The sequence below is a fragment of the Carcharhinus amblyrhynchos genome, chromosome 2 (assembly GCF_965287045.1).
Source record: "Carcharhinus amblyrhynchos chromosome 2, sCarAmb.v2.hapA, whole genome shotgun sequence".
NCBI classification, from domain to species: Eukaryota; Metazoa; Chordata; class Chondrichthyes; order Carcharhiniformes; family Carcharhinidae; genus Carcharhinus; species Carcharhinus amblyrhynchos.
Window position 1 is genome coordinate 37,498,379 of NC_137325.1, and position 27,872 is coordinate 37,526,250.

The following is a 27,872-nucleotide window of genomic DNA, read 5'->3' on the forward strand; positions in this document are numbered from 1 at the left end:
CTGAGTGATGGAGGGAAGTCTTTCTGCTGAGATAGGCAGGATGTGATGAAGATACATGGGCTATCAAATTTAATGGCACTGTACAGGCTGTGTCCAAACCAAAAGCACCATCAGTGAAAAGCGGCTGAACTTCTACTTCTGAGTTGGATGATGAGGTCACACCTGGAGTACTCTGTACAGTTTTGGTGTCCTTATTTGTGAAAGGATATACTGGCACTGGAGGGGGTGTAGAGGAGATTCACTAGGTTGATTCAGGAGTTGAGAGGGTTGGCTTATGAGGAGAGATTGAGTAGACCGGCGATACTCATTGGAATTCAGAAGAATGAGGGGAGATCTTATAGAAATATATAAGATTATGAAGGGAATAAATAAGAATAGAAACAGGGAAGTTGTTTCCACTGGCTGGTGAAACTAGAATTAGGGGGCATAGCCTCAAAAGAGGGGGAAGCAGATTTAGGACTGAGTTAAGAAGGAACTTCTTCATACGAAGGGTTGTGAATCTGTGGAATTCCCTGCCCAGCGAAGCAGTTGAGGCTACCTCATTGAATGTTTTTAAGGCAAGGACAGATAAATTTTTGAATCGTAAAGGAATTAAGGATTATGGTGAGCAGGCAGTTAAGTGGAGCTGAGTCCATGAAAAAATCAGCCATGATCTTATTGAATGGTGGAGCAGGTTCGAGGGGCCAGACAGCCCACTCCTGCTCTATGTTCTTAACTCATGGCTCCTGTTGAGGTGTGCACATTAAAATCATGAATGGTGGAATCACTTACTAGTGGCTCCAAAGCAGCTAAGTAACTCAACTTGCTTTATTTATGCTTAAAATCATCTCTTTTGTTTCGTTGTTGAATTTTGCAGCTGCCTCCTATATTTGAATCAAATATTCTAGCTTTTTTTTAATGATGAGGTAGCCTCTGTTTTGGAGACACTCTCATTTAAACAAATAACTACAGTAAATGAAAACTAAATAAATTATGGAGCAAATATTCAATTTTTATTGTAGTTCCATCTTAAGTTAAGGGCACTTTATTCATTCCTTCAGTTTGTGTTGGGGTAATCTCATTTCCACAATTCAATTAGATGTGTTTATTTTGCTACATTTCTCCTTAATTGTGATTGCACCATGAAGTATAGTGAGTATAGCAGTTTATCGTAGTTTGCAAAAGATTGCTTTGAAGCAAAATAAGGCATGCAGTAATTTTATTCATGCAAATTTCAAAAAGTTACTATTTTGTCCATGAAGAATTAGTACAGATCAGAGTAAAGCTGTCTCTAACTGCCCTTCAAGCATTCCCATAGCAGTAATCAGATAGAGTGAAATTCTTTCTGTTACAAACGGTTCAGAGAAAGAATAACATTACTCTTCTATAACATGCCTTAACCTTGTTCTGTACCAGTGTAATACTTTAATTTCCCATGTTAGTCATTCTTACAGCTTCTCCGAGCGAAGCTTTCAATTTAGTGCCAACAAGTGTTTAGTTATGGGTAGATTTATGTTGTGAGCCCATTACCACTAAGAAAGCGTTAAGACTGCCTGTGCTAATTGAATTTGGAATATGACAATCAGCATGGAGATAAAGTGAAAGAGAGCAAGAGAGAGAGAAAGTAGACTTATCTCACCAGCCCATGCAATATTTGAAGCTTGAGATAAAAGATAGTATCCAACTGCTGCTCTTCATTTGGTGATTTGACTTCATTCTATTTTCTGTCATATTTTAACATTAAATTTTATGTTTTGAAAATGTCTATCCTTCAGAATATTTCTCGTATGAGAAGACAATAGCTCAGTGGTATTATCAGTAGACCATTAATCCAGAAGTTTAGCTAATGTTCTGGGGACCTAGGTTTGAATGCCGTCACGGCAGATGGTGGAATTTGAATTCAGTAAAAAAAAAGTCTGGAATTAAGAATCTATTCATGACCATGCAACCATTGTCAATTGTTGGTAAAACCTATCTGGTTCACTAATGTCCTTTACAGAAGGAAATCTGCTGTCCTTATTTGGTCTGGCTGACATGTGACTCTAGAGCCACAGCAATGTAGTTGAATCTCAACTGCCCTTTGAAATGGTGTAGCAAGCTACTCAGTTCAAGGGCGACCAGGGTTGGGCAATACATGCTGGCCAGTCAGCGACGCCCATGTCCCACGAATTAATAAAAAAAGTGCCTGTTGACTCTTTAAAAATCCTTTTCACCTTCGGTCTGTTGTGACGATAATGCCATCTTATAGCTCCATAATCAGTTTTGACATGTAGTTGGGTGTCTAAGAATCTTTATTGGCAGATGTTAGGGAGTTGATGAACATTTTAGAAAACAAGCATCAACAGCAAAAATAAACCTGTGGGAGTTTAGGTTTGATTGTTAAAAAAGACACAGTAGTGATTGATAGCCAAGTTGACAGGTCTGATTCGCTGCTCAAAAGTGCAAACACACACAAAAATAATTACTCAATGTTCTACCCTTGACATCACCTTGAGCTAGTATGTCAAATTCTTTCTTTATGCTGGAATATGAGCCAATTCAAAACAATATTTTATAAACTGTTGAATGTAGTTTCCTCTTTTTTAATCAGTTTTATTGATCTCATCCCGAAGAGCCACATTAAAGAAAAAATGAAAACCAAATTGACCAATACAATAGGTTCATTAAAAAAAGCATGCTTTTGAGTTAGTTCACAATCCAGCACTAAAGTAGGCATTTGGAGTGTTATACTACAATTCATACTGAGAATAGAATATTTGAATGGCAGCATTTTAGACACACTAGAGGAATTTTCATAGGATTACAGAGGATTTTTCAAAAATTTATTCACAAAATGTGGATGTCAGTGACTTGGCCAGCATTTATTGCCCATCCCTCATTGCTCTTGAACTGAGTGATTTATTAGGCCATTTCAGAGAGCATCTTAAGCTACATTGCTGTAGATTTGGAGTCACATGGAGGCCAGGTAAGGACAGCAAATTTCCTTCCCTACAGTCCATTAGTGAACCAGAGAAGCTTTTATGACAATTGGCAATGGTTTCATCATGATACCTTTAACTGTAGATCTTTACTGAATTCCAAATTCCAAATCTGCTCTAGTGAGATTTAAATCCAGATCCCCAGACCCTGGTCTGGATTATTAGTAAGAAGTCTCACAACACCAGGTTAAAGTCCAACAGGTTTATTTGGTAGCACAAGCCACAAGCTTTCAGAGTGCTGCTCCTTCATCAGGTGAGTGGGAGTTCAGTTCACAAATAGGGCATATAAAGTGTTTTTATATGACCTGTTGTGAACAGAACTCCCATTCAAGCTTGTGGCTTGTGCTACCAAATAAACCTGTTGGACTTTAACCTGGTGCTGTGAGACTTCTTACTGTGCTATCCCAGTCCAACGCCGGCATCTCCACATCCTGGATTGTTAGTCCAGTGACAATTGGCCGGAACAGTGGTTAGCACTGCCGCCTTTCAGCACCAGGGACCTAGGTTCAATTCCAGCCATGGTAAATTGCCCATTAGTGTCGCAGGTTGTCTTAGGTTAGATAGATTAACCCTGGGAAATGTCTAGGGTTAGGGGAATAGGCTGGGTGAGGGGAGGGGGTGGTGGAAAGAGGGCCTAGGTAAGATACTCTGTCACAGAATCAGTGCAGACTCAGTGGGCCAATTGACCTCTTCTGCAATGTAAAGACTCTATAAGTATCATGGCATCAGGTCAGACGTGGACAAGGAAACCCCTTCCAACTTACCATCTACTGCCAATGAATCCATATTGAACACCAATTGGAAGAAACACTGACGGTGGCACAGGTACCAAATACACTTCGGGGAGGAACACTTCAATGTTCATTGCCAAGAATGGCTTGGTAGCTGCACTACTGATTGAGCCGGACCAAACTGCTAGACTGAGCTGGGCCAGGTGGTCAGCAATAAGACAGCACAGTGGCACAGTGATCAGCACTGCTGCCTCACAACGCCAGGGATCCAGGTTCGAGTCCCGGCTTGGGTCACTGTCGGTGTGGAGTTTGCACATTCTCCCCATGTCAGCATGGGTTTCCTCTGGCTTCCTCCCACAATACAAAGATGTGCAGGTTAAGTGAATTAGCTGTGCTAAATTGCCCCTTAGTATCCAAAGGTGTGTAGATTAGATGGATTAGCTGTGGTAAATGTGTAGGGTTACAGGGAATGGGTGGGGGTAAGTGCCTGCGAAAGATACTCATCAGAGAGTCAGTGCCAAGAGTTGATGAGCCGAATAACTTCCTTCTGCACTGTAGAGATTCTATGATTCTATGAATACCTCCCCCTCCCTCCAAATGTACAGCACAGCAATTAACAACCATGGAAGGTGCATTCAACGTGGCCAAACACATTGATTATCAGCCTGTAAATCCTTTCAATATGCTAAGGGCAGGAGATAAGAGCTAGAGAGTTTTCTGGTCAGCCATCTGCAGAAGGCAATGACAAACCACTGCAGTACTTTACAGCCAAGCAAACCCAATGACTAACACAGAAGTCCTTGGTCGCCAGTGCCATTTCAGAGCATGGTACCTGTAGGGAGGGAGTTACAGAGAAATGTTCCTCTACTCTCTCCATTAATATGGATTCCATTATTTTTGCGATCATTGACTGGTCATGGACATGTTCTTAATTATAGGAATTACAACGGAATTCTCCCAACCCACAAGTGGCACGTTTTGGTGGCGGGCTGACAGAGAATCTGACAAGAGCCAAAAGTCAGAAATCCACCAGTGTAAAATTATATTGCAGTTCCCCCAATGGTGGGTTACTGGTGGGTTGATCGTCCTGCTGGCAGGTGGTGTGAATGAATTTGCATTCATTTGCATGCTCATTAAAATAGCTGCCCACTGGTGACCCACCAGGTCTTTCATACTTGCATTACGCCAGTGGGAAATTATGTCAGCATCAAACCTGAATGCTAAAGAGTGGCAGGCACAAGGCAGTCCTAGTTCACCAGAGACTTTGAGGCGAGTACAACCAAACCTTTTTGACATAGTGCTGGGCTGCACCTGATGTGCAGTTCATCACTTCGTTGGGCAGACCTGGTCCAAGTAGGGGTCCAAGTAGGATAATGGCAGATGACAGACTCATGGGGAAAGTGGCTGAATTGAGGAAGAGGCTTCCTCTTGAGATTGCTGGCATTTTTCCTCTGAAGTACTGACATCCTGCATATCTGTTGAAGATAGGTGGGCTGGAGAGAGTGATTTGAGTGTGCTGGACTGCTTTTTAAAATATGTTGCCAGAACCTGCCAGCTGAGGGTGGCCAAATGAATCAGCTGCCGACCCACCAGGAGAGTCAGAGGGGAACTCACCTGTGCATATTTAATGAGGTTCCAAACACAGAATCTGACATGGGATCCTGTCGTTCTGGTCAGTGGGACAGGTCCGCTGGAGCTGCCTACCACTGGACTTCGTCTCAAAATAGGGGAATTGTGTCCTACGTTACTTATCCACAGTCTTCTAGCAACATACCTTTTCAACCAAATTATAAATATATCTAGTAATGCCTTTGCTTTGCTTTCCTAGATTATTTTAAGATATCTGGATGCAATTCATGCGGCCGAGGATTTTATCCTCTTTGAGTTTGTTTAGCTTATTCAATACATCTTTTTATTTTAAGCGTATTCATCTAATTGCTCAACACATTATTCAATGTCATGTCTATCCGTTCTATCACTCTGGTAAGCAGTGAAGCAAATAATTATTTAATATTTGTACCATCTCTCTTTCGTTACCTGCGGTATTATTCTGTCCATTCCTTAATGGTCTTATTCCTATCAGTGCCTTCCTTCTTTATTGTGCTTATAAAATACTCTGCTATTCTGTAATACGTCATTTGACAATTTAATTTTATAGTTCCTTTTGGCCTCCAAATTGTTTTTTGACTTCTCTCCTAATCCCTTCATATTATCTCTTATCATGCATTCTTCTGCTGTCTATATACTTAATATATGCCTGTTTCCTAATTCTTAGTTGTTCCCTTATGTCTTTATTCATCAACGGAGTCTTATTTGTCTTTAGTTTGTTCTTTCCTTTTAGTGGAATATAGATTTTTTGCACTCTGTGATACACCATTTTGAATGTTTCCCATTTTCTGCATTATTTGCTAATATTGTTGCCCATTTTATTTTCCTAAGTTCTATTCTCAACCCATCAAAATCAGTTTTATCCAATCTCTTTTTTTTGTCATACTCATGTCCTTCTCTATCATCATCTTAAAGCACATTATATTATGGTCACTATTGCCTCGATGTTCCCCTACTTTTACTTCTATTTGCTCTGGTTTATTCCCCATTACTGGATCCAATAACCAATTGTCTATCCTAAATTTAGCTGTATTTTAGAGAATAATTACTTCTTACTTAAATAACAATGATGCAAAATGCATTGAATATAAATAATTAACATTCGAATTTTAACCACTTATTCCATGCCAAATAATTGGTACTCATGTTCTAGACCATGATCAGTTGTTCCACATTGACTACAAGATTATTTCTTTAAATTTTCGCTACATTTGAGATTATTTTTCCATGTACTTCCTTTTATTCAAACACAGGTAGTATATTCTTTATACCTTCAGAGCTACAACATTGCATACATTAATTCACAGAAAGTAGCACGTAAACAGGTACAATGCATAGGTAGAATACACTGGCACAATGTTATGTGCACATGCACAGGTAGATTATGCTCTACCTATGTATGCACAGAGCACTCTTTAAATATGCACAGTGTTCTACTTGTACATGTTTACAGAAGATTTATCCTTAGTTTTATACATTATGCTACCTTTGTGCAGTTTTTTTACTTGTATATTTGTCCAGAATGTTATATATTTGTTATCCTTATACATTTGCATGCTATATGATGTACACACGTATGAGTGCGACATTCTGTATATGTGCACAGGCACAATCCTTGGTATCCATGCACAGGTTAAATATGTTAGTGGTAGAATACTGTATCTGTATACAAGGACTACAATTAGTATATATAAAGAGGTAGGACGTACTGTATACATGCTATGCCTATTCCTAATTTCACTGTTTTATTAAAATTAACTTCTTTAGTATTTTGTTCCTGTTGAATAAATTGTGATGTGATATTTCAAAGCACTTTCAGGAGTTAAACAGATTCATTTATAAATTTTCTGTGGATTCATGCTCCCACTTCCGTATATTTACATTAGGCTACCATCTGCCTAAAGAGGCAATTGCTGATTCAATGAATAAGAGAACCTTTGTGCAATCTAATGGGTACCTTTCCACTATTTCAACATTTAACTGCCTCTGATCTGCATTTCAAGTCTACAAATAGTACTATTACATTGAAGCAAGAGGAGAAAATGTCATTATGTTGTCAGGTTTACAGGAAAGTAAGTACACAAATATTGTAACTGATTCGAACCAACTAACCATGGTGAGAAATGCATTGAGCTGCACTGCCTATGAGAGTAGAAATCAATACTGTAGCTCAAGGATTTGTATTTGTATTTTTAAAAATCCTTTGTTACAGCGAGAGGAAAGCTGAACCTATGATTTCCAACCCAGCTTTCAACTGGGTGTTAATCTCAAACTTGCTGTATTCCTCTGGTCACATTTAATACCTGACTGCAGATTACCAAGCCCCACTTTACATCTGAATTCATTTTCATGATGAAACCAGAGTAAACGTGATTAGCTGATTCGGCATTGACTAGTTTGTTTTCCTTTTTCATTTTTAATTGCTGTATGCCTCGCATTTATTTGTGTTAGTTTTCCCTCTGGAGAATACAGTAACATTCCAGAACTAGCTGTAAATCAGGAATTGCAAAGGAGAGAGGAACTCAAGAAAATTATAAACACCAGGGAAGTAGTACTTAGCAAATTGTTGGAACTAATGATTGACAGTCCCCAGGCCCTGATGGATTTCATCCAGTCTGTTGGTCTTAAAAGACATGGATAGCTGATACATTGGTTTTAATTTTTCAAAATTGCTAAGATTTGGGGCAGGTTCCATTAGATTGCGAACAAGCTAATGTAACTCCCGCTCAAAAAAGGAAGGAGACAGAAAACAGGAAATTACAGGCCAGTTAGCTTAACATCTGTCATTGGGAAAATGTTGAAAGCTATTATTAAAGACATTTTAACAAAGCACTTACATATATTCAAGGTAATCAGACGGACAGCGTGGTTTTGTGAAAGGGAAATCATATTCATTAAAGCTCTTTTAAGGAGTCACGTGAGCTGTGGATAAAGGGGAACAGGCAGACATACTGTACTTAGAATTTCAGAAGGCCTTTGATAAGGTTCCACATCAAAGTTAATTGCAGAAAGTAAAAGCTCATGGGAATAACAAATTGACATGGCTGGAAGATTGGCTAGCTAAAAGGAATCAGAGTAGGTATAAATGTGTTGTTTTCTGGTTGGCAAGATAGGGATCAGTGCTGAGGTCTCAACATTTTACAATTTATATAAATGACTTGGGTGAAGGGATCGAAAGTCTGGTTGCTAAATTTGCTGATGACACCAAGTTAGGGAGGAAAGTAAGTTGTGAAGAGGACATATAGAGGCTACAAGAGGACATGGATAGGTTAGGTGAGTGGGCAAAGATATGGTAAATGCAGGATAATGTGGGAAAATGTGAACTTGCCCATTTTGGCAGGAAGAATAAAAAAGAAACATCTAAATTGTGAGAGATTGCAGAGCTCTGAGATGCAGTTTTTGGAACACTCTTCCTCAAAAGTAGCTGGAGGCAAAATCTTTGAATATTTTTAAGACAGAAGTAGATAGACTTCTGATGACCAAGGGGATGAAAAGTTATCAGGGGTAGGGAGAAATGTGGAGTTGAAGTTACAGTCAGATCAGCTATGATCCTAGTCCTTGGAGGACTAAGTGACTAATCTTTGCATGTACATTTGTATCAAGACAACATTTTAAATGCAATCGATAATGTCACACTGTGTCCAGACCCAGAGGGCGGGAATTTACGGCCTTGCTCGTCCCAAAACCGTAAGATTCCACCCAAGGTCAACAGACTGTCCTGTGGTTTGTCCCTCACCTGCTCCGATTCCTGTTGCGGGCAGGACAGTAAAATTCCAGCCAGTGTGTTAGAATATTTGTAGTCCACTACACAACAAGAGCCTCTGAAGCTCTGAGTTCAAGCCTTACCCCAGGACTTCACTGCCAAAGAAGTACACAATATTCTTAATCAATAAAAGTCAAATACTGCAGATGCTGGAATCTGAAACCGAAACAGAAAATACTGCAAAATCTCAGCAGGTCTGATAGCACTTGTGGGAAGAGAATAGATCCAATGTTTAGAGCGTAGACGATTGACCCTTTGTCCATTTTTCCACTTTCCATTCCAGCTCTCCTCCTTGCCCAACTCCACAACCCCCCCGCCCACGACTCCGAATCCCCATCCACGTTTCAGGACAATTCCTCAGGCAGTCCTTTAACAATTTGCACCTCTGTTCTGCCATTCATGCGTTCTGATCATTTAACAGACACTTTTTAGCACTTTTTCAGCCTTCTGCATCCTGATTTACATTCCCTTTGTCCCATTCCACTGTGGCCCCCCCTCCCCCATGGTATAAATCTCAGCTGATTCTCTTTGCTCCTAGTTTGGACAAAGGGTCATTTGGATTCAAAACGTTGGCTCTATTCTCTCCCTACAGATGCCGTAGACCTGCTGAGATTTTCCCGCATTTTCTGTCTTTGATTCTGGATATACAGGTAGAAAACTGTACAAAGGAAGAGTAATGTATAAAACTAAGGGTAAATCTTCTGTTAACACATACAGGTGGAAGGAACGTTGTGCATTTTTAAAAAGTATTCTGTGCATGCATACGTATAGCAAAACTGCCTGTGCATGTAGATAAAACATCATGCCAGTGTATTCTACCTATGCATATAGTGTTGTATCTGTTTATGTGTTTTTTTCCTACAACTGAATGAGAACGTAACAACATAAGAACATAAGAAGTAGGAACAGGAGTAGGCCATCTAGCCCTTTGAGCCTGCCCCGCCATTCAATAAGATCATGGCTGATCTGAAGTGGCTCAGTTCCACTTTCTCGCTTTCTCCCCATAACCCTTAATTCCCTTGCCTACCAAAACCATATCTACCCGTGTCTTAAATATATTTAGCAAGGTAGCCTCCACCACTTCAACGGGCAGAGAATTCCAGAGATTCACCACCCTTTGAGTGAAGAAGTTCCTCCTCAACTCCGATCTAAACTGCCCCCCTCCCTTATCTTGAGGCTGTGCCCTCTAGTCCTGCTGTCCTTTCTGAGTGGGAAGAATCTCTCTACCTCTACCCTATCCATCCCTTTCATTATCTTATACGTCGCTATAAGATCCCCCCTCATCCTTCTAAACTCCAACGAGTACAGGCCCAGTCTATTTAGTCTCTCTTCATAGTCCAACCCCCTCATCTCCGGTATCAGCCTAGTGAACCTCCTCTGCACTCCCTCCAAGGCCAAAATATCCTTCCGCAAGTGCGGCGACCAAAACTGCACACAGTACTCCAGCTGCGGCCTCACCAGTGCCCTGTACAGTTGCAGCAAGACCTCCCTGCTTTTATATTCTATCCCCCTTGCTATAAAGGCCAGCATCCCATTCGCCTTCTTGATCACCTGCTGCACCTGCAGACTGGGTTTTTGCGACTCATGCACAAGGACCCCCAGGTCCCTCTGCACCGTAGCATGCTGCAGCTTTTCGCCCTTTAAATAGTAATCCCTCCTACTATTATTCCTGCCAAAGTGGAGAACCTCACACTTGCTAACATTGTACTTCATCTGCCAGGTCCTCGCCCACTTGCTCAGCCTATTCAGATCCCTCTGCAGACTTTCCACACCCTCCGCACAATTTGCTTTTCCACTCATCTTTGTGTCATCAGCAAATTTTGTCACCCTACACTCAGCCCCCTCATCCAGATCATCTATATAAATGGTAAATAGCTGAGGCCCCAGCACCGATCCCTGCGGCACTCCACTAGTTACCAACCGCCAATCAGAATAGCACCCATTGATACCAACTCTCTGCCTCCTATTAGACAACCAATCCTCTATCCACGCTAACACCTTACCCCCAACTCCATGCCCCCTAACCTTCTGAAGCAACCTTTTGTGCGGCACCTTATCAAACGCCTTTTGAAAATCGAGAAACACCACATCCACCGGTTCCCCTCTGTCTACCACACTAGTCACATCCTCATAGAATTCCAATAAGTTCGTCAAACACGACTCCCCCTTAACGGATCCGTGCTGTGTCTGCTCTATCAAACAATTCTTCTCTAGGTGCCTCGCTATTTCTTCTTTGATGACGGATTCAAGCATTTTGCCAACAATAGACGTTAAACTAACCCTATAATTCCCTGCCTTTTGCCTGCTACCTTTTCTAAACAGCGGCGTAACATTAGCCATTTTCCAATCTTCCGGCACGTCCCCGGAATCCAGCTAAGTTTGGTAAATAATCGCTAGGGCATCCACTATCACCTCTGCCATTTCCTTCAGAACCCTGGGATGCATTCCATCCGGTCCTGGGGACTTGTCCACCATCAGTCCTGCTAGTCGAACAAGCATTACCTCTCTAGTGACAGTAATCACATTCAGGCCCTCAACTCCTACCATCCTTCTATCTTTAATATCCGGCAAACTATTCGCGTCCTCCTCCGTGAAGACCGAGGCAAAAAACTTATTTAAGGCCTCAGCCATTTCCTCATCTCCCTCCACTAAATCCCCCCTCTCATCCTCTAAGGGTCCAACATTCACTCTAGCCAGCCTCCTCCTCTTTATGTATTTGTAAAAACTCTTACTGTCCTTTTTTATATTTTATATTTAGTGCTAGTTTAGTGAGTGCACAACACAGCCAAACAGGTTGATATCACCCTGTAAATCCTTCCTACACATGCCAGTGGCAGCTGGTAAGATCAGAGGAGATTCCTGGTCAGCTATGTGATGGAAGATAATTGGATCCTCTACCATCACTATCTATACCTCAAGTGGTCAAGAAGGCATATGGTGTACTGGCCTTCATTAATCGAGGGATTGAGTTTAGGAGTTGGGAGGTAATGCTGCAACTTTTATAAGATCCTTGTCAGACCCCACTTGGAGTGCTGTGTGCAGTTCTGGTCGCCTCACTACAGGAAGGATGTGGAAGCTATTGAGAGGGTGCAGAGGAGATTTACAAGGACGTTGCCTGGATTGGGAGGCATGCCTTATGAAGATAGGTTGCGGGAGCTAGGTCTCTTCTCCCTGGAGAGACGAAGGTTGAGAGGCGACCTGATAGAGGTTTATAAAATGCTGAGAGGAATAGATAGGGTGGATTCTCGGACGCTTTTTCCCAGGGCTGAAATGGTCGCTAGGAGAGGACACAGGTTTAAGGTGCTGGGGAGCAAGTACAGAGGAGATGTCAGGGGTAAGTTTTTCACTCAGAGGGTGATGAGTGAGTGGAATCGGCTGCCATCGTTGGTGGTAGAGGCGAACTCGCTGGGGTCTTTTAAAAGACTTTTGGATGAGTACATGGCATTTAATGGGATTGGGAGTTACAGATAATTCTATGGCCTGGTAGGTATGGGAGTGCCACCTGAAGAAGGGACAGGCTGTCCCAAAAGCTTGCGGCTTTTGCTACAAATAAAACTGTTCGGACTTTAAACTGGTGTTGTGGGATTTCTTTCTGTTTTACCCCAGTCCAACACCGGCATATCCACACAATGTGAAAGGTGCCATACTGGTTTATTCATTATAATTACAGTAACACCCTATTTATGAGGCTGACTTTGAAAACCATGCATGGAAACTAGCAGGTTTGAATGGAAAATCACATTATTTTGAGGTAAAGATGTATTAGGATCATAGTGTGTCAGAGAGCTTTATAAAGCTGCATCTGCTTTATTCCCATTCTTCCTCAGATTTTCTCTATTCCTTGTTTTACGATGTTTACTATGCTGAGGTACAGTTCCGCAGGTGCTGGTTTCCTTACACAGGCACGGAGTTTTGCTGAGTCAGGATGACTCAACAGACATTTAAAAATGGGGACGGGTCCTGTATGTGGATGCCCCACCCCCAAGTGATTTTATAGATCACATTTTTGCTGGTGAGGGAAAGGGGAGGGTTATAAATCGCAAAATGCAAACCTGCTGAGCCATTTGAAATGAATGCTGAGTACAGACAGACTCCATTTTCACTGTTCCAAGACAAACCCACAAGTCAGGATCTTGTGGAGCTGTTAGGGATATTGCTTGTCAGCTGGCAGGAGACCAATGTAGCCTTTTTTGGGGAAGGCGCGCCAAACCACATCTGATTCTTTGAGATGGGGTAGTGAGAAAACACGTGCAAAAGTTGGAGCACATCTTATGGCCTTGGTCAGCTCATGGACATTCTTTGAGAAGGTGAAGGCCTCCAGCTACCGGGCCGTTGACATTAGACCATAAAACATTAGACAGGGGTCGTGGGGGGAGAGGGGGACTGGTGGTGTTGAGATGGCGGCGCGGGCTCGTTGGGCCGAAGGGCCTGTTTCCCGGGCTGATTTTGTTCTTTGTTCTCTTTGTTCTTTGACCAGCATGTACAGCACAGGGTGGGTGGATCTTCAGCCACATGGCTTCTCCGCCAAGTAGCTTCCAGAAGGTGGAAGTTCTCCATGAAGCAAATTTGCTCAAGCTTTGGGCCTTCATCCACAAACTTTGCCATGGGATCATCTTTCTTCCAGGACTACGTCATGAGATCAGATCATAGAGTTGCAGGATGGAAGGCAGCAGGAGATGGTGGTGAGGGACTGTTGGAGAGGTGGGAAGTATAGAAGGTTGGGAGAGGACTGAAGATGGTAGTGGGGATCTGGAGGCCTAGAGGGGAGTGTTGGCAGTTGAGAGTGCTGGAAAGGGTATTATGGGATTAATAGACTTTTCTCAGCATGTGTGGGAGAGTGCTTGCACATGGTTCGCAAATGCTTGCAAACAGCTGTCTGCAGGAGAGGTGCTGGAGTTGGGAGAAGTTGTTTGTTGAGGCTTATGAACCATGCTGAAACAGACAGTAGACATTATTGCAGTGAAAGTGATTATATTTGCAGAAGTTATAATTGTGACAATAATTTATTTACCCCTGCAACCAGTTATGATCAAAATTTCCTTATTTTCCTTGGCCTATTACTAATTCTAGGTGCACCCTGACATTCACAGCAGGGATGGAGGAGGAAGCCTACTGACTAGTTTGTCCTGCTGCCTTTAATGACTTTGGCGGCTGTCCTCTTGAGAATCGAAGCCTAGAGACTTTGGCTGTCCTGTGTGCCAACTGCTCCTTCTGTGGTGATAGAGAACAAGACTGAAGCCGGCACAGGCAAAGAGGATTCAGAAGGGCTAGACAAACTCTAAGATGCCTGCGTGGATGACCGAAGGGTGTTCAGCTCCTGCTCCTCCTCCCTTAGGGTGCCTGAACGCCTGGTCTGACTCCTTGAGGGGAGGTCAAAATACCCCATCCCTCTCTTGAGTGCCAACTGCAACAGATCTCCCATGGCTACTGTGGTGAAGTGCAGATCTGCATGCATCTAGGTCATAGAATCCCTACAGTGTAGAGGGAGGCCATCTGGCCCATTAAGCCTGCACCAACTCTCTGAAGAACACCTTCCCAAGGCCCACTACCTGCCCATTCCTGTAACCCCACACATTTACTTCACTAGTTCCCCTAACTTACACATCATGGGACACGAAGGGGCAATTTAGCATAACCAATTAAACTAACAAAGAACAAAGAACAACCCAGCACGGGAAACAGGCCCTTCGGCCCAACGAGCCCGCGCCGCCGCATCGCCCTACACCTATTCTACCCTGCATGTCTACGAATGGGACCCTACTCAGTCAGATTCAGGGAAGAAATAGTGTCAATTTGGTGGAAACCAATTAGCCTAAGAGCACATCTTTGGGGTGTGGGAGGAAACCAGAGCACTCGGAAGAAACCGTACAAGTCGCTGCCATGTGCCATTAATTGGCTAGTGGACCCCACCACAATGATTTCTTGTTTAAAGTTCCCAAGGACATTGAAATTCAAAGTGGCCTTGCCGGCTCTATCAGGCCCCACCAGAGTGATGGTGCAAACCAAGGCCCCTGATTTGTTTTTGACAGAATCTCAGAAGCTGTGGTCAGAAAACTTGGCTGTGTCATTGGAAACGTGCCACTTTTCAATAGGAATCTGACACATTACTTTTATTTTGGCAAATTCCACCCACTAGCTCAATTTCTGGCCAGAATTCTGTGACTGTTCGCTAGTGGCGATTCTCTGGTTCTGCTGGGAGCACACCCTCACTACTGATTTCCCGGTGGCGTGGGGTGGCTTCAATGGGAAGTCCCATGGATAGCAGTGGGACACCACACCCAGCTGCCGAGAAATCTGCTGATGGGAGATCAGAGAATTCCGGCCTCTCTCTCCACAGATGCTGCCAGACCTACTGTGTTTTTCCAGCATTTTCTGCTTTTATTCCAGATTTCCAGCATCTGCATTACTTTGCTTTTATTTTAGCTTATTAATTAGTTATTTAATAATGGCAGGAAGGTTTCAGATTGCCGACCTGATGTCATCATGTACGTGCTGGGGATGGTATGCCCAATTTCTGGCTATATAATCAACCCCATAGGATTTGCATTTTCCTACAGCCCTGTTTATATCCAAAAATCAAATTGGGATCAAACGACGGAGTTAAAGTACCCAACTTCATTTTAATTTCTCTCCACAGTTTTACAACCTGACTAACAAACCATGGATAATACAAGTCAAAAAGCGATCACTACCATCAAAACTTAAAGGGTTCCTTAACTGCAGTAATAGAAATCTAGAAGCAGGCCTTGAACTAATTTTTACTGCAGTTATTTATGTGTTGTGTGCTTTCCGATATTTGATTTCTCTACTGTTGATTGAATCTGAGAAATCAATTGTTATCTGATTATGGTTAAACACTGTTCTTGTGTGTAGGCATAACTATTTGTAACTGTATTGCTGATGTAATTTCTTTTCGTTTTCAATTAGGAATTGGGAAAAATGTCATCTGTGACAGAGCTGCGACTCCTCTGGATGCGTTTAGGATGATGTCAGCAGCGCATTATTATCCCAAACTCATGAGTGTAATGGGTAATGTTCTCCGTTTCCTTCCTGCTTTTGTTAAGATGAAGCAAATGATTCAAGAGGGCTATGTGGGGGACTTGCTGATCTGTGAGGTTCAGGTTCATAGTGGAAGTCTTCTGGGGAAGAAATACAACTGGAGCTGTGATGACCTGATGGGGGGTGGAGGGCTACATTCAGTGGGAAGCTATATTATTGACCTTTTAACTTTTCTGACCAGCCAAAAAGCTGCCAAAGTCCATGGCTTCCTGAAAACTTTTGTCAAGCAGACGGAGCATATCAGAGGGATCCGTCAGATCACCAGTGATGATTTCTGCACTTTTCAGATGGTTTTAGAAGGTGGTGTGTGCTGTACGGTGACTTTGAATTTCAATGTCCCTGGGGATTTTAAACAAGAAATCATTGTGGTGGGATCTACTGGCCGATTAATGGTAAACGGCAGCGACTTGTATGGACAAAGAAATAGTGCATCTCAAAAGGAATTGATCTTAGAAGACTCAACACCAGTAAGTAATGCACTGCTCCCAGAAAAAGCATTCAGGGATATCCCATCCCCATTTCTCAGGGGTACTATCATGATGGTTCAAGCCATTCGGCAAGCATTCCAAGACCAAGAAGACCGACGGACCTGGGATGGTAGACCATTAACTATGGCAGCAACATTTGAGGATTGTTTGTATGCATTGTGTGTAGTGGACACCATCAAAAAATCAAACGAGACTGGTGAATGGCAGAACATTGTGATTATGACAGAAGAACCTGAGATTAGCCCTGCATATTTGATCAGTGAGGCTATGCGTCGCAGCAGAATGTCACTATTATACTAACTGCTTTTAACAACTTCTTACAACAGGTATCTTCAGTATGTAAAAGGAATGAACATCTTTGGATGAACAGATATGTTAATGCTATACCTCTGGGACATCCTGGTTTAAATAAATATTGACAACAGCTACAGCGTTTATTAGCAATATATTAAGATTAAAGTCATGTGTCTGATAACAAAAATGTTATTAAAGCAAACAAGTGTTGATAACTACTGAGGACCACCCCAGTTGGTAGTCATTGTAAGCTTTTGAAAGGTTTTCATTATCACGTGACATGTTACCTTTCTAGTGATTCAAGTGACTTGTATTGGAAATCACTATGTTTGGAAAGGGGTAAATGTTACACATTTTTACTCTAGGCACAGAACTTTTCAGAACTGGAGCGTCTGTCAGTGAACACAATGGTCTATTAATTTTAGTTGACAGAAAATCGAATCAGCCCTGAGTCACAGGTATTAACTTCTGCACACAAATACCTTCAGTGCATTGCCATTGTACAAAGTCCTGTATTTGGAGTGCTAAATCATAAAACTTACCTCTCAAAGATAAATCTTTTTAAAAATGGCAACATTTTCAGCCTGTCAACTTCAGATCTAATTCAACAGTTCACTATGCAACGCATTTTTAACTTTAATTGCTTTTCAGTGACATGGGAGATGGATTGCTATAATGGAGAGCATGTAGATTGCCTGGTGCTTGCTTAGTTGAGGAACATTAGTAGTGAACAGTTGAAAGTGCATTTCCAGGTTACCTGTTCAAAAGGTGCATATAATGAGGGGATCCAAAGAGGGAAAGGATAAAGTGGGGAAGTAAAAATGAAAAAAATGTTTTTTGAAAAAAAAGGTTGAATAATATATGCTATGTTCTATAATCCAGTTCAATAATTGTTATGCTACTGAACTAGTAATCCAAAGGCCCGGACTAATAAATCAGAGAATGTGAGCTCAAGTCGCACATTGGCAGCTTGAAAATTCGGTTTAAAACAAAATAAAAACACATAGTTCATTAATATCGTACACAGAAGTGAATCTGGTTGAGAATCCTAGATCAATGTGATTAATTCTTAACCCCTATGCATTTGGGCCATAAGAGGTTCAAGAAATTTGTCCACTGCCTTCTGAAGGCAACCAGGTATCAACAATAAATGTCAGCTTCGTCCACATCTCAAGAATGCATAAAAAAATGTTGCTGCTATTTTCCCCGTTATATGCTGCATAATTTCTTTAACTTCAACAGAAATATTATGCAAGACTGGGATATGTATACAAAAGCCACAAGTAGACAAAGCTCACTGGTGTATAAGCAGTGTCATAAACTGGCCCATAGTTGAACATCCCATTCTTCATTAATATTTGCATCCACGTTTCCCCAGGTGATAATTATCAGTTTCAATTGGGCTATTAGGAAAACCATGAGTCAAAAATAATTGGTAAGCATGGGTTCTACTCAGGTCCATTCTCATCACTTCTTGTACATGCAGCAATGATTAATTTCTTTATCATTTCATGGGATTTGATCATCGCTGGGAAGGCCAGCAGTTGTTGCCATCCCTAATAGATCCTGAGAAGGTGATAATGAATTGTGGAGAGGCTGATAAATCACTTAGTTGTCCCCTCTGTCAATGTCCAAGGATAATTCTCAAAGTTTAAATATGTAATTTAAATAAAAATTGTTATGGTATTGAAGAGCAGGACTTTTAAAATCCAATCTTTGTAACCATTGTCAACAAAAGCTTTTAATGCTGTCATATAAAGAATGCTAATGAGATAGTAGTTGTGATAGTTCGCATGACGTCTTTTCTAAAATACATTTTCTAAATAAATTTCAGGTATTTGGAACATGACTAGTGCAATGTAAATTGAGTTTACAAGGTGAGCTACTAGTGTATTAGAATATGTTCAATGTGTCTCCTGCCCTCCAGAATTGTTAATTTTCTACCAAATATTGTGAGGAAACCATGTAACTCTTCCTCCAACATCCATACCCAGCCCCTGCTAGCCCTCCTTCACCGAGATTATTATGCTGGCAATCATTAGGAAGCGTGTATACCAGGGAACATTAGGCAGAGTAATAACCAAATATTCCTCCATGAGTCCAATCACAACAAATCTAAGTTAGAAAAAAAGGTTTCCGTGAACTTTGCTACAGAGACAAAAATGGTTGTAAATGAAATCAACACCTCTGCAGGGCAGAGGTCAGTAAAACAGCCTTTTTTTTTGTTACATATACATTTGAAATGCTGTGAGCACTTAACAGGATCCCTGAAATGTTATTAGCAGCATTGGCAGATCCTGCCAAGTTGTAATACTTACCCATGTCAAAAATAACTTTTTTGTTCCATTGTCAAATTATTACTGAACATCTTGCATATTATGTGAAATAAATTTTATCCTTTGGTTAAAGTTATCTTGTGTTGAAAAATAACAAGTATGGATTATTAGATGCTTATCCTATCATTTGGAAATTCAGGTTTATCTTTCAAGCATCTAGTTGCAGTGGAAACTGCTATAATCGTTCTGCTTTGCTGGATCGCAAAAAGTCAAATGTCATTATCTTTTCCGAGGCTTTGAATTCGTGATAGCACAAAAATCGAAAAGTGCTATCCAGTTATTTCACCATGTAACTCTTCCTCTTTTAGCACTGGTGCATTTGGAATGTACGTGTAGGAATGATTTTAATAATCTTTGCTCATACCATGGCGTTTCATCCATCATTAGCACATATCAATAAGTCAGCACGGAAAATTAGTGGGAGGAGCCCAAATTCTATACTCACAGTTGGGAGTATAAATTATCTTACCATCCGAAAATAAATTAGAAAGAGCTAAGGTCACCTACTTTGACCATACTGTACAACACAGACATACTGTATATCAAAGACTAAAAACAGCCATAAAGTAGGTATGTATCCTGTAAATATTTATTTTCATCTGATTTGCATCCAGTCAAGGATTCTTAAGAAGTAGGTCCAACTCTGGCGTAGTGGCAGAGGAAACCAGTTCTCTGCAGGGTGATATTTTATTGATGGCTGGGAACTGTACTAGGAGTTAACTGAAAAAAGTTAAGAAAATTTTACTTTGAAATATGACAGTTTGTTTTACTTCAAAGCTTTAATTTGAGTATGATAATGCAGCTTTGTACAATGAACTGCTTGAGGAGGTAAACACACATAACTGGGTTGAAATTGCTGCTAAAAAGTTACATATTCCTGGGATGTTGCAGACGAGAAAAACAATGATATAAGTGATTTGTGAAGGACCCAGAGAAAAATTTTTTTTATGCAGTAAATGCTTAGGATTTGGAATGCATTGTCTGATACAGTGATGAATGCAGATTCAGAAGGGAATTAGATAAATAATCAAAGGAGAAAAACAATGCAACGATTATGGGATGAATTGTGGATTGGGACTAATTGGACTGTTTGAAGGAGCTAACATATTTGATAGGGCTGAATGACCTCCTTCTGTGGTGTACTATTCTATGGAAATTATGTATGGTAAGCAATACTTATTGGTGTGCAATAATAAAAAAATTGCATGCCACTCCTATTTAGATTTGGCTGGCTTTGACTCAGAGTTAGTATAAAAGGACAAATTTATACTGGGTAGCAAAATTATTAATGTAAACAATGCAAATGGAGTAGAACAAGGCCAATCCCTTTCCCTCATTGTATCTCACATAAATTAATCCAAAACATATTAGATCCGAATTCACTGGGTAGGATCAAAACCTAAGTCTCAACTGAGACTGGACCATTTGTTTCTAAGACGAGATCCATTTTCTAACATATACACATCTGTTCTATTTACAACACACAAAAACAAAAAATATTTGTAAAACAAGCAATCTATGAGAAAAGCATAAATTAATAAATTAGGACATTAAAGAAATTTATTTCCAGTTTTTTAAAAAAACATCTTTTAGTTAGGATTGAACGAAAAACAATGTGCTCACTCAGACTGTTGTCTGCAATTGTACTTGAAATTAAATGTTGCTGATAAGATGTGAATCAATAATTATTACTAAATGTGTTCTTTTAATGGTTTTTAAAATGTTAGCTATATGTACAGAGGAGATTTATCTGTCAGTTATTTGCGTTATTTATCGTGATGTATTTTAGCATGAATATCTGTATATATGCAGAAAAATATTTATCAAGGTAAAAATTCAAGTACTATAAACTATACAAAGTTTATATTTTATAATAAATAGGACAGACAAACTCGATTTGTTAAAATAAATGTTCTTATTTAAAATATGCAGAAAATAATTGGACTTTAAGATCCTAGTACTGTGAAGATGGTTAAAAAAGTTTACTGTAAGTTTACTGAACATGTTTGTTGGTTTCATGCCTGTTAGATGTAGTTTGTTGTTTATTTGGAATACTAAATGAATGTGGGTTCTTTTTTGTCTGAGCTTTATGTTATGTGCAGCTTGTAATATGCAAACAATTCTGTATGCACTGTCATTATTTTGTTACTGCTTTTACAGTTTGTCCAACTGAGTACATCAGTTTTCTAATGCTACATGCCCTTATTTGCAACTTAAGGAATACCGCTCATTAAAAGGATTACCAGAAATTGTGTTATGTATTTCTGAAGAGGGTGCAATAATTGTATTGAAATCTATTTTTACTGTAAAATTTACAAGTTGTTTGTACATTTAGGACTGTAATTGCCTTATGGAACATAGTTACAGATTATTTCAAGTCTAATGTGTAGCTATAGACAAATTCTAGTAAAGTTAGCACAATTTCATAGATTGCCTATTAATAGTTCATTATACTAAAGTAGCTCAGAGAGTATATGTCATGCAATAGGCTATGTGTATAATATGTAGAGGTGTACTTTTTAAAATGTAGTCCTAATGTTAGAATGTGTAATATTCCTTTTTGTAATGACAGCATGAAGCATTGGTCATATATTGTGTGATCAGCGAAAAAGTTAGAACAATACTTTCTCCTCTGATAATAAAAGGAATTAAAAGAATTATTATTTCAAGCAAATTGATGTGATGCTTTTAAAATATTAAGTCATGGTGATTCCGCCAGTGAAATCATTCTCCTTCATCCATTTTTAAACCTGTCACTCTTGAGATGTTTGTGGGTGACACTCTCAGTATATTCAGCTTCTCAATAATAGATCCCAGCTGGACATACAAATCCTAGTTAATGCATCTAAAACTATTAATATTTCAGCCAGTCATTTTGAATTTTTTTTTATTTTACATAGCTGAACTAACTACATTTTTGTTTGTTGTACTAAGTAAATAGCAAACTGCATTCATATAGCTTCTTTAATGTAGAAAAAGTTCCATGATATTTCACAGATGAAAAAAGTAGGATTAACAGAGTAAGCCAGAAAGTTGGGTGAAGGGATATATTCATGGAAAATTGCTAAGATGGAAAAGAATGAAAGAGGCAGCCAGAAGGGGAGTTGAAAGACTTGTGTTTGTATGGCACTTTTCATGACAAGATGTTTACAGTCAATGGAGTACTTTTAAAGTGTAGTCACTGTTGTAATTTAGGAAATGTGACAACTAACTCCTATGAGCAACAATTTGATAATGACCAGGTCATCTGATTTTGCAATTTTTAAAGAGGGATTAAGAGTGTCCTTATTTGAAATAGTGCAAAGGGACGTTATACATCCACCTGAGCAGGCTAATGGGGCCCTGGTTTATTGCCTTATCCGAAAGATGACACTACCATCAGTACCATGCCGGACTATAAGATTGAGAAGAAAGTTCCAGACAGCAGGGTCAAAGCGTTGATTCAGATGTAAGTGAAGAGCATTATTAATAGTGTGCTACGATTAGCCATTTTTCTGATATCAGTGTTTGTGGATTTATATTGCACGAAATTTTTGGACGTAAAACTGGAAGTACCTAGTATTTTGATTACAGTTGTATGACACAATATTAATGACAGGGTGGAATTTTCCCAAATGCATTAAATATGAAAATTGGTGTTTTTCTCACCAGTTGCAATGGTGGGTTTTAACAAGATATTGTCCACCACCCCACCTCATTAATTATGCACACTCAGGAAAAATGTTGAATCATGGGCGGATGGCCTCTGATATGCCTGCTCTGCCATAAGTTCAATACTAACTCACTTTGGGCACTATTTTTAAAAAGCAGCTATGCACTGCTGTCTCACTGCATCAGCGCAAGGCTCCTCCAAAGAGGATATGACTCAGAAAGGCCACCAGAGGCCCACCTCTCTGGGCCACCTGCAGGACACTGTAGATACCTATTGCAATATCCTCTACCCTCCTCTGACTGGAGGAGGTCCATTAACATCACCATTCCAACTTGGGAGGCGGTGGTAGAGGCAGTCAGTGCCTACACTGCACAATGGAATTCAGACATCAAGTACAGAAAGAGGATGAATGATTTCATCTGTTCTGTCATGGTAAGTCAACCATTTCATCATTCTCAATTCACAAGCCCATCAGCCATTCGTAGGATGAAACTCCACAGGGCAGTCACTCAGTGCCAGCTCAAGAGACATCACTTACTGTCTCACATATCTCCATCTGGGCTCATATCCTTTGAAACTCATTTCCTCATCATGTCCATGGCTCTGTTCAGTGTCCACGCAAGGCAGGCATCCTTATCATTTGCCCTGGCATGTGTCCTGCTCGCACTCTCTCAGTCTCTTCATGCAGGGGCAAGCTTGCACACAACCAGAAGAGGTCCCAGACGGAGGGTGGAGTGTCCGACGTCAAAGTCCTCACCGAGTAAAGAATCAAACCATAGCCCTGGCTGGAGGGAACATGAACCGTGCCTGCGGAGTTAGAGAGGTTGGCAACATTCAGCCAAGTGAGGATCCTGCACCACTCATCCCTCAGACAACCCTACTGTGAGTTCACTGATTAACACATAGATGACTCAGAAAATAATTATCTCTACTTTCCTTGATAGGCACCTCTGCCAAATGCTTGAGGCCATCAGTTAGCCAAGCCCTCAGCTCAGGCCCTGATGACACCTCAGATGAGGAAGCTGAGGATAGCACTGTTAAAGATGTCACAGTGCTCACCCACATTCTCCAACAGCACAGAGAGACACAGCTCAGTGGGAGCTTGTTCTAGAGCAGGCTCGGGGTCACAATCTGGTGAACACAGCAGACAGTCTGGTCCACAGCAGGGATAGGCACACAAAGTAACCAGCACTCAGAGGTAGCCTGATGACCACTTATGCCCTGTCGTCTCTGATGACCTTGGCAGCCATTCTCTGGACAAGAGCCGGAGGGCTCCTGCCTTCTTTGGGTCTCCTACTCTGGGGCAAGTGCACTGTCAGTGCTCCCAGAGACTGCAGCTGATGGGGTCGCAAAGGGGATCCGGACCCTTTGGACACCCTTGGACAGTCCTGAGTGCAGGCCCCCATGGTTTCTGCCAAATGCTTCTCCACTCTTTGGATGAGTAAGGGCCCTACCTGCATCCTTGAAGGTAAAGGCACCTGGAGGGAGGAAAAGTATCCTGTCCCCCTCTTGCATAGCCACAGCGAAAGCACAACCAAACCTGCAGCAATTGAATGCAGACCTGAGCACATTTCTTGAAGAAACTGGGTGTTTTTCTGAACCAGGTTCTCTATGTCAACCACCACCCTTCCCATGCATGTCGTTGCCCTACATCAGAGAGCAGGTCAACAGATTCCTCGTCCTCACATGCCACTCTACTGAGGGCCTCCATCACCTCTACCTGATGTTCCACCGCCTCTTGCTATATCTCCAGCATCCTGTCCATGACTGCTGCCCAAGGCTCATCATCAGACTCAGACTTAGCAGAGCCCTCTTCTCCAACAGTCCTCCAAGTGTCATGTGCTGTGTATTGGAGATGTGCTACGGTGGGCAGACTTTGGTTAAAAATGAATGTAACTTGATTAATGGTGTATGATCTCTGCCATGGCTGATTCTTCTCTCTCTGTTTCCTGCACTACATCATTTCTGGTGCATACATTAGAATCATAGAAACCCTATAGTGGAGAAAGAGGCCATTTGGCCTATTGCGTCTGCACCGACTGCAATCTCACTCAGGCCCTACCCCTGTATCCCTACATATTTATCCACTAATCCCTCTAACCTACGCATTTCAGGACATTAAGGTGCACTTTTTTGGCATGGCCAAACAACCTAACCCGCATATCTTTGGACTGTGGGAGGAAACCAGAGTACCCGGAGGAAACACACGCATGAATGCAGCATAGCTCCAGTGAACTAAGAGGATAAATACAAATGGAGATCTTGGCTGTCCCTGCATCCTCCCACTATGTACATGAGAAGACCACTGGAGTGTGAGGCTAGGTCTACGTCTCTGGACACCTGGAAGTTTCAGATGTCTCTAGGTGAGAATTTATCATCATCATCATTGCTCTCGGTCCTCTGTGGGCTGGAGCTGAGCTCAAGATTGCAATCTGGCCTCACCCTCTTCCTGTTGGCATCTGCAGTGAAAAGCGGATAGAATGAGTAACTGCATGGGCTGCCTCCTACATTGCACAAAGCCTCGCCTCAGATGTAAAGGTGCAGAGGTAAAGCTTTCTCACTCAATGCTTGGAGGAAGCCAAACTCACAGTTGCAACGGTCATGTCCTCCCCTGCCATCTCGGCAGGCTGCTCTTCATACTGTGTGAAGGGGCAGAAAATGAGCATGCCCCTTCCTGTCTTCTCCCTTTCGTACCAGTTGTGCTCTGTCTTCTGCTGTCTGAAGGTAGAAGATGGTTTGTGAGCACTCCTGATGCAGATACAGATGTTAAAGCCCTTGTTTATAAAAGGTTGTAGGGTTAGCTCCAGCAAATATAGAGCAGTGAGTTTAACCTCAGTGGTGGACAAACTTCAAGGAACAATTATTTGGATAGAATTAGTAGTCACATGGAAACATGTTGGTTGATTAGGAAGAGCCAGCATGGATTTCTAAAGAGGAAGTCACTTGCTGGGTTTTTTTAAGCAGCAATGGAGAGGGCCAATGAACATAATGCTTTTGATGTGGTGTATAGAATTAGAAACTGCATGGGCTCAGGTTTCAAAATGCAGAGGTCAAGCTTCTTTTTGGCGGAGGCCAACCTCGCCATTGGAACATAGACGGCCATGGTCTACATCTGTCATCTCGGCAGCCTCAGATACTGAAGCAGTCCATGTTCAAATGAAACAAGATCAGGACAACATCCAGGCTTGGGCTGACAGGTGGCAAATAACAACCGCGCTACACAAATGCCAGGCAATGACCATCAGCAATAAGAGACAATCTAACCACCGTCCCTTGACATTCAATGGTGTTACCATCACTGAATCCCTCATTGTCAATATCCTTGGGGTTACCATTGACCAGAAACTCAACTGGACTTGCCACATAAACACAGTGGCTACAAGAGCAGGCCAGAGTCTTGGAACACTGCAACACGTAAGTCACCTCCTGACTCCCCATAGTCTGTCCACCATCTACAAGGCATGAGTGTGACAAAATACTCCCCACTTGCCTGGATGGGTGCAGCTCCAACAATACTCAAGAATCTTGACACCATCCAGGACAAAACAGTCTGCTTGATTGGCACTACATCTACAAACATCCACTCACTCCACACCGATGCTCAATAGCAGTAGTGTGTACTATCTACAAGATGCATTGCTAAAATTCACCAAATTCTGCACATTCTAAACCCACACCCACTTCCTTCTAGAAGGACAAGGGCAGCAGGTGCATGGGAACATCAGCACCTGCAACTTGCCCTCCAAGCCACACACCATCCTGACGTGGAAATATATCGCTGTTCCTTTGCAGTCACTGGGTCAAAATCCTGGAATTCCCTCCCTGATGGCATTGTGGGTCAACCCACAGCATGTGGACTGCAGTGTTTCAAGAAGGCAGCTCACCACCATCTTTTCAAGGGCAGCTAGGGATGGGCAATTAGTGCTGGCCAGCCAGTGACATCCATCTTCCATGATTGAATAAAAAAAAGACATAGACTTTCAAAAAGGCACTCAATATAGTGCCAGACAATAGACTTGTGAGAAAAGTTATAGCTCATGGAATAAGAGGAAAAATAGCAATGTGGATACAAAATTGACTGACAAAAGGAAGCAGCGAGTAATGGTTAATGGATATTTCTCAAGCAGATGGAAGATTTGTATTGGAGTTCCCCAGGCTAGGTATTGGGATATTTTTCTGATATATGTTAACAATTTAGACCTTGGTGTGCAGGGGATAATTTCAAAGCTTTGCAGATACAAAACTTGAAAGTATTGTAAATTGTGAACAGGACTGTGTAGAACTTCAAAAGGCATAGACAAATTTGTAGAGAGGGCAGATAGGTGGCAGATGTAGTTCACTGCAGAGAAATGTGAGATGATGCATTTTAATAGGAAGAATATATACAGACAATACAAAATTGAGGATAGAATTCTTTAGGGGTTACAGGAACAGAAGGTCCTGTGTATATATGTGCATCGATTGTTGGAGGTGGCAGGATAAGTGGAAAAAGCAGTTAATGAAGTGTACAGTATCCTGGGCTTTAATAGGTGCATAGAGTACAAGAGCAAGGAAGTTATACCGAACTTCATAGATCATAGAATCCTACTGCGCAGAAAGAGGCCATTCAGCCCATGAAGTCTGCACCAACCACAATCCCACCTATCCCCATATCCTGACATATTTACCCACTAATCCCTGTAACCTATGCATCCTGGGACACTAAGGGGCAATTTAGAATGGCCAATCAACCTAGCCCACACATCTTTGGACTGTAGGAGGAAACAGGAGCACCTGGAGGAAACCCATGCAGACACAGGGAGGATGTGCAAACTCCACACAGTTAATGACCCGAGCCAGGGTTTGAACCCAGGTCCTTGGAGCTGTGAAGCAGCAGTGCTAATCACTGTGTTACCATGCTGTCCCTTATAGAGGACATTACGCTCAACTGGAGAATTGCATACAGTTCTGGGAGTCACATTGTCAGAGGATGTGAATACACTGG

The 27,872-nt window shown here is 41.5% G+C and overlaps 1 protein-coding gene across 4 annotated transcripts in view; it reads left to right on the plus strand.

The window, feature by feature from the left end:
* Positions 1 to 21,877, plus strand: part of LOC145353782 (glucose-fructose oxidoreductase domain-containing protein 1) — a 258,944-nt gene extending 237,067 nt beyond the window's left edge. For all 4 annotated transcript variants that reach the window (XM_080204592.1, XM_080204609.1, XM_080204582.1 and 1 more), the window contains exon 2: positions 15,987 to 21,877. In XM_080204592.1, the coding sequence (XP_080060718.1) occupies positions 16,043 to 16,906 (864 nt within the window). In that variant the 5' untranslated portion in view covers positions 15,987 to 16,042 and the 3' untranslated portion in view covers positions 16,907 to 21,877. The remainder of the gene's footprint in view (positions 1 to 15,986) is intronic.
* The last annotated feature ends 5,995 nt before the right edge of the window (positions 21,878 to 27,872 follow it).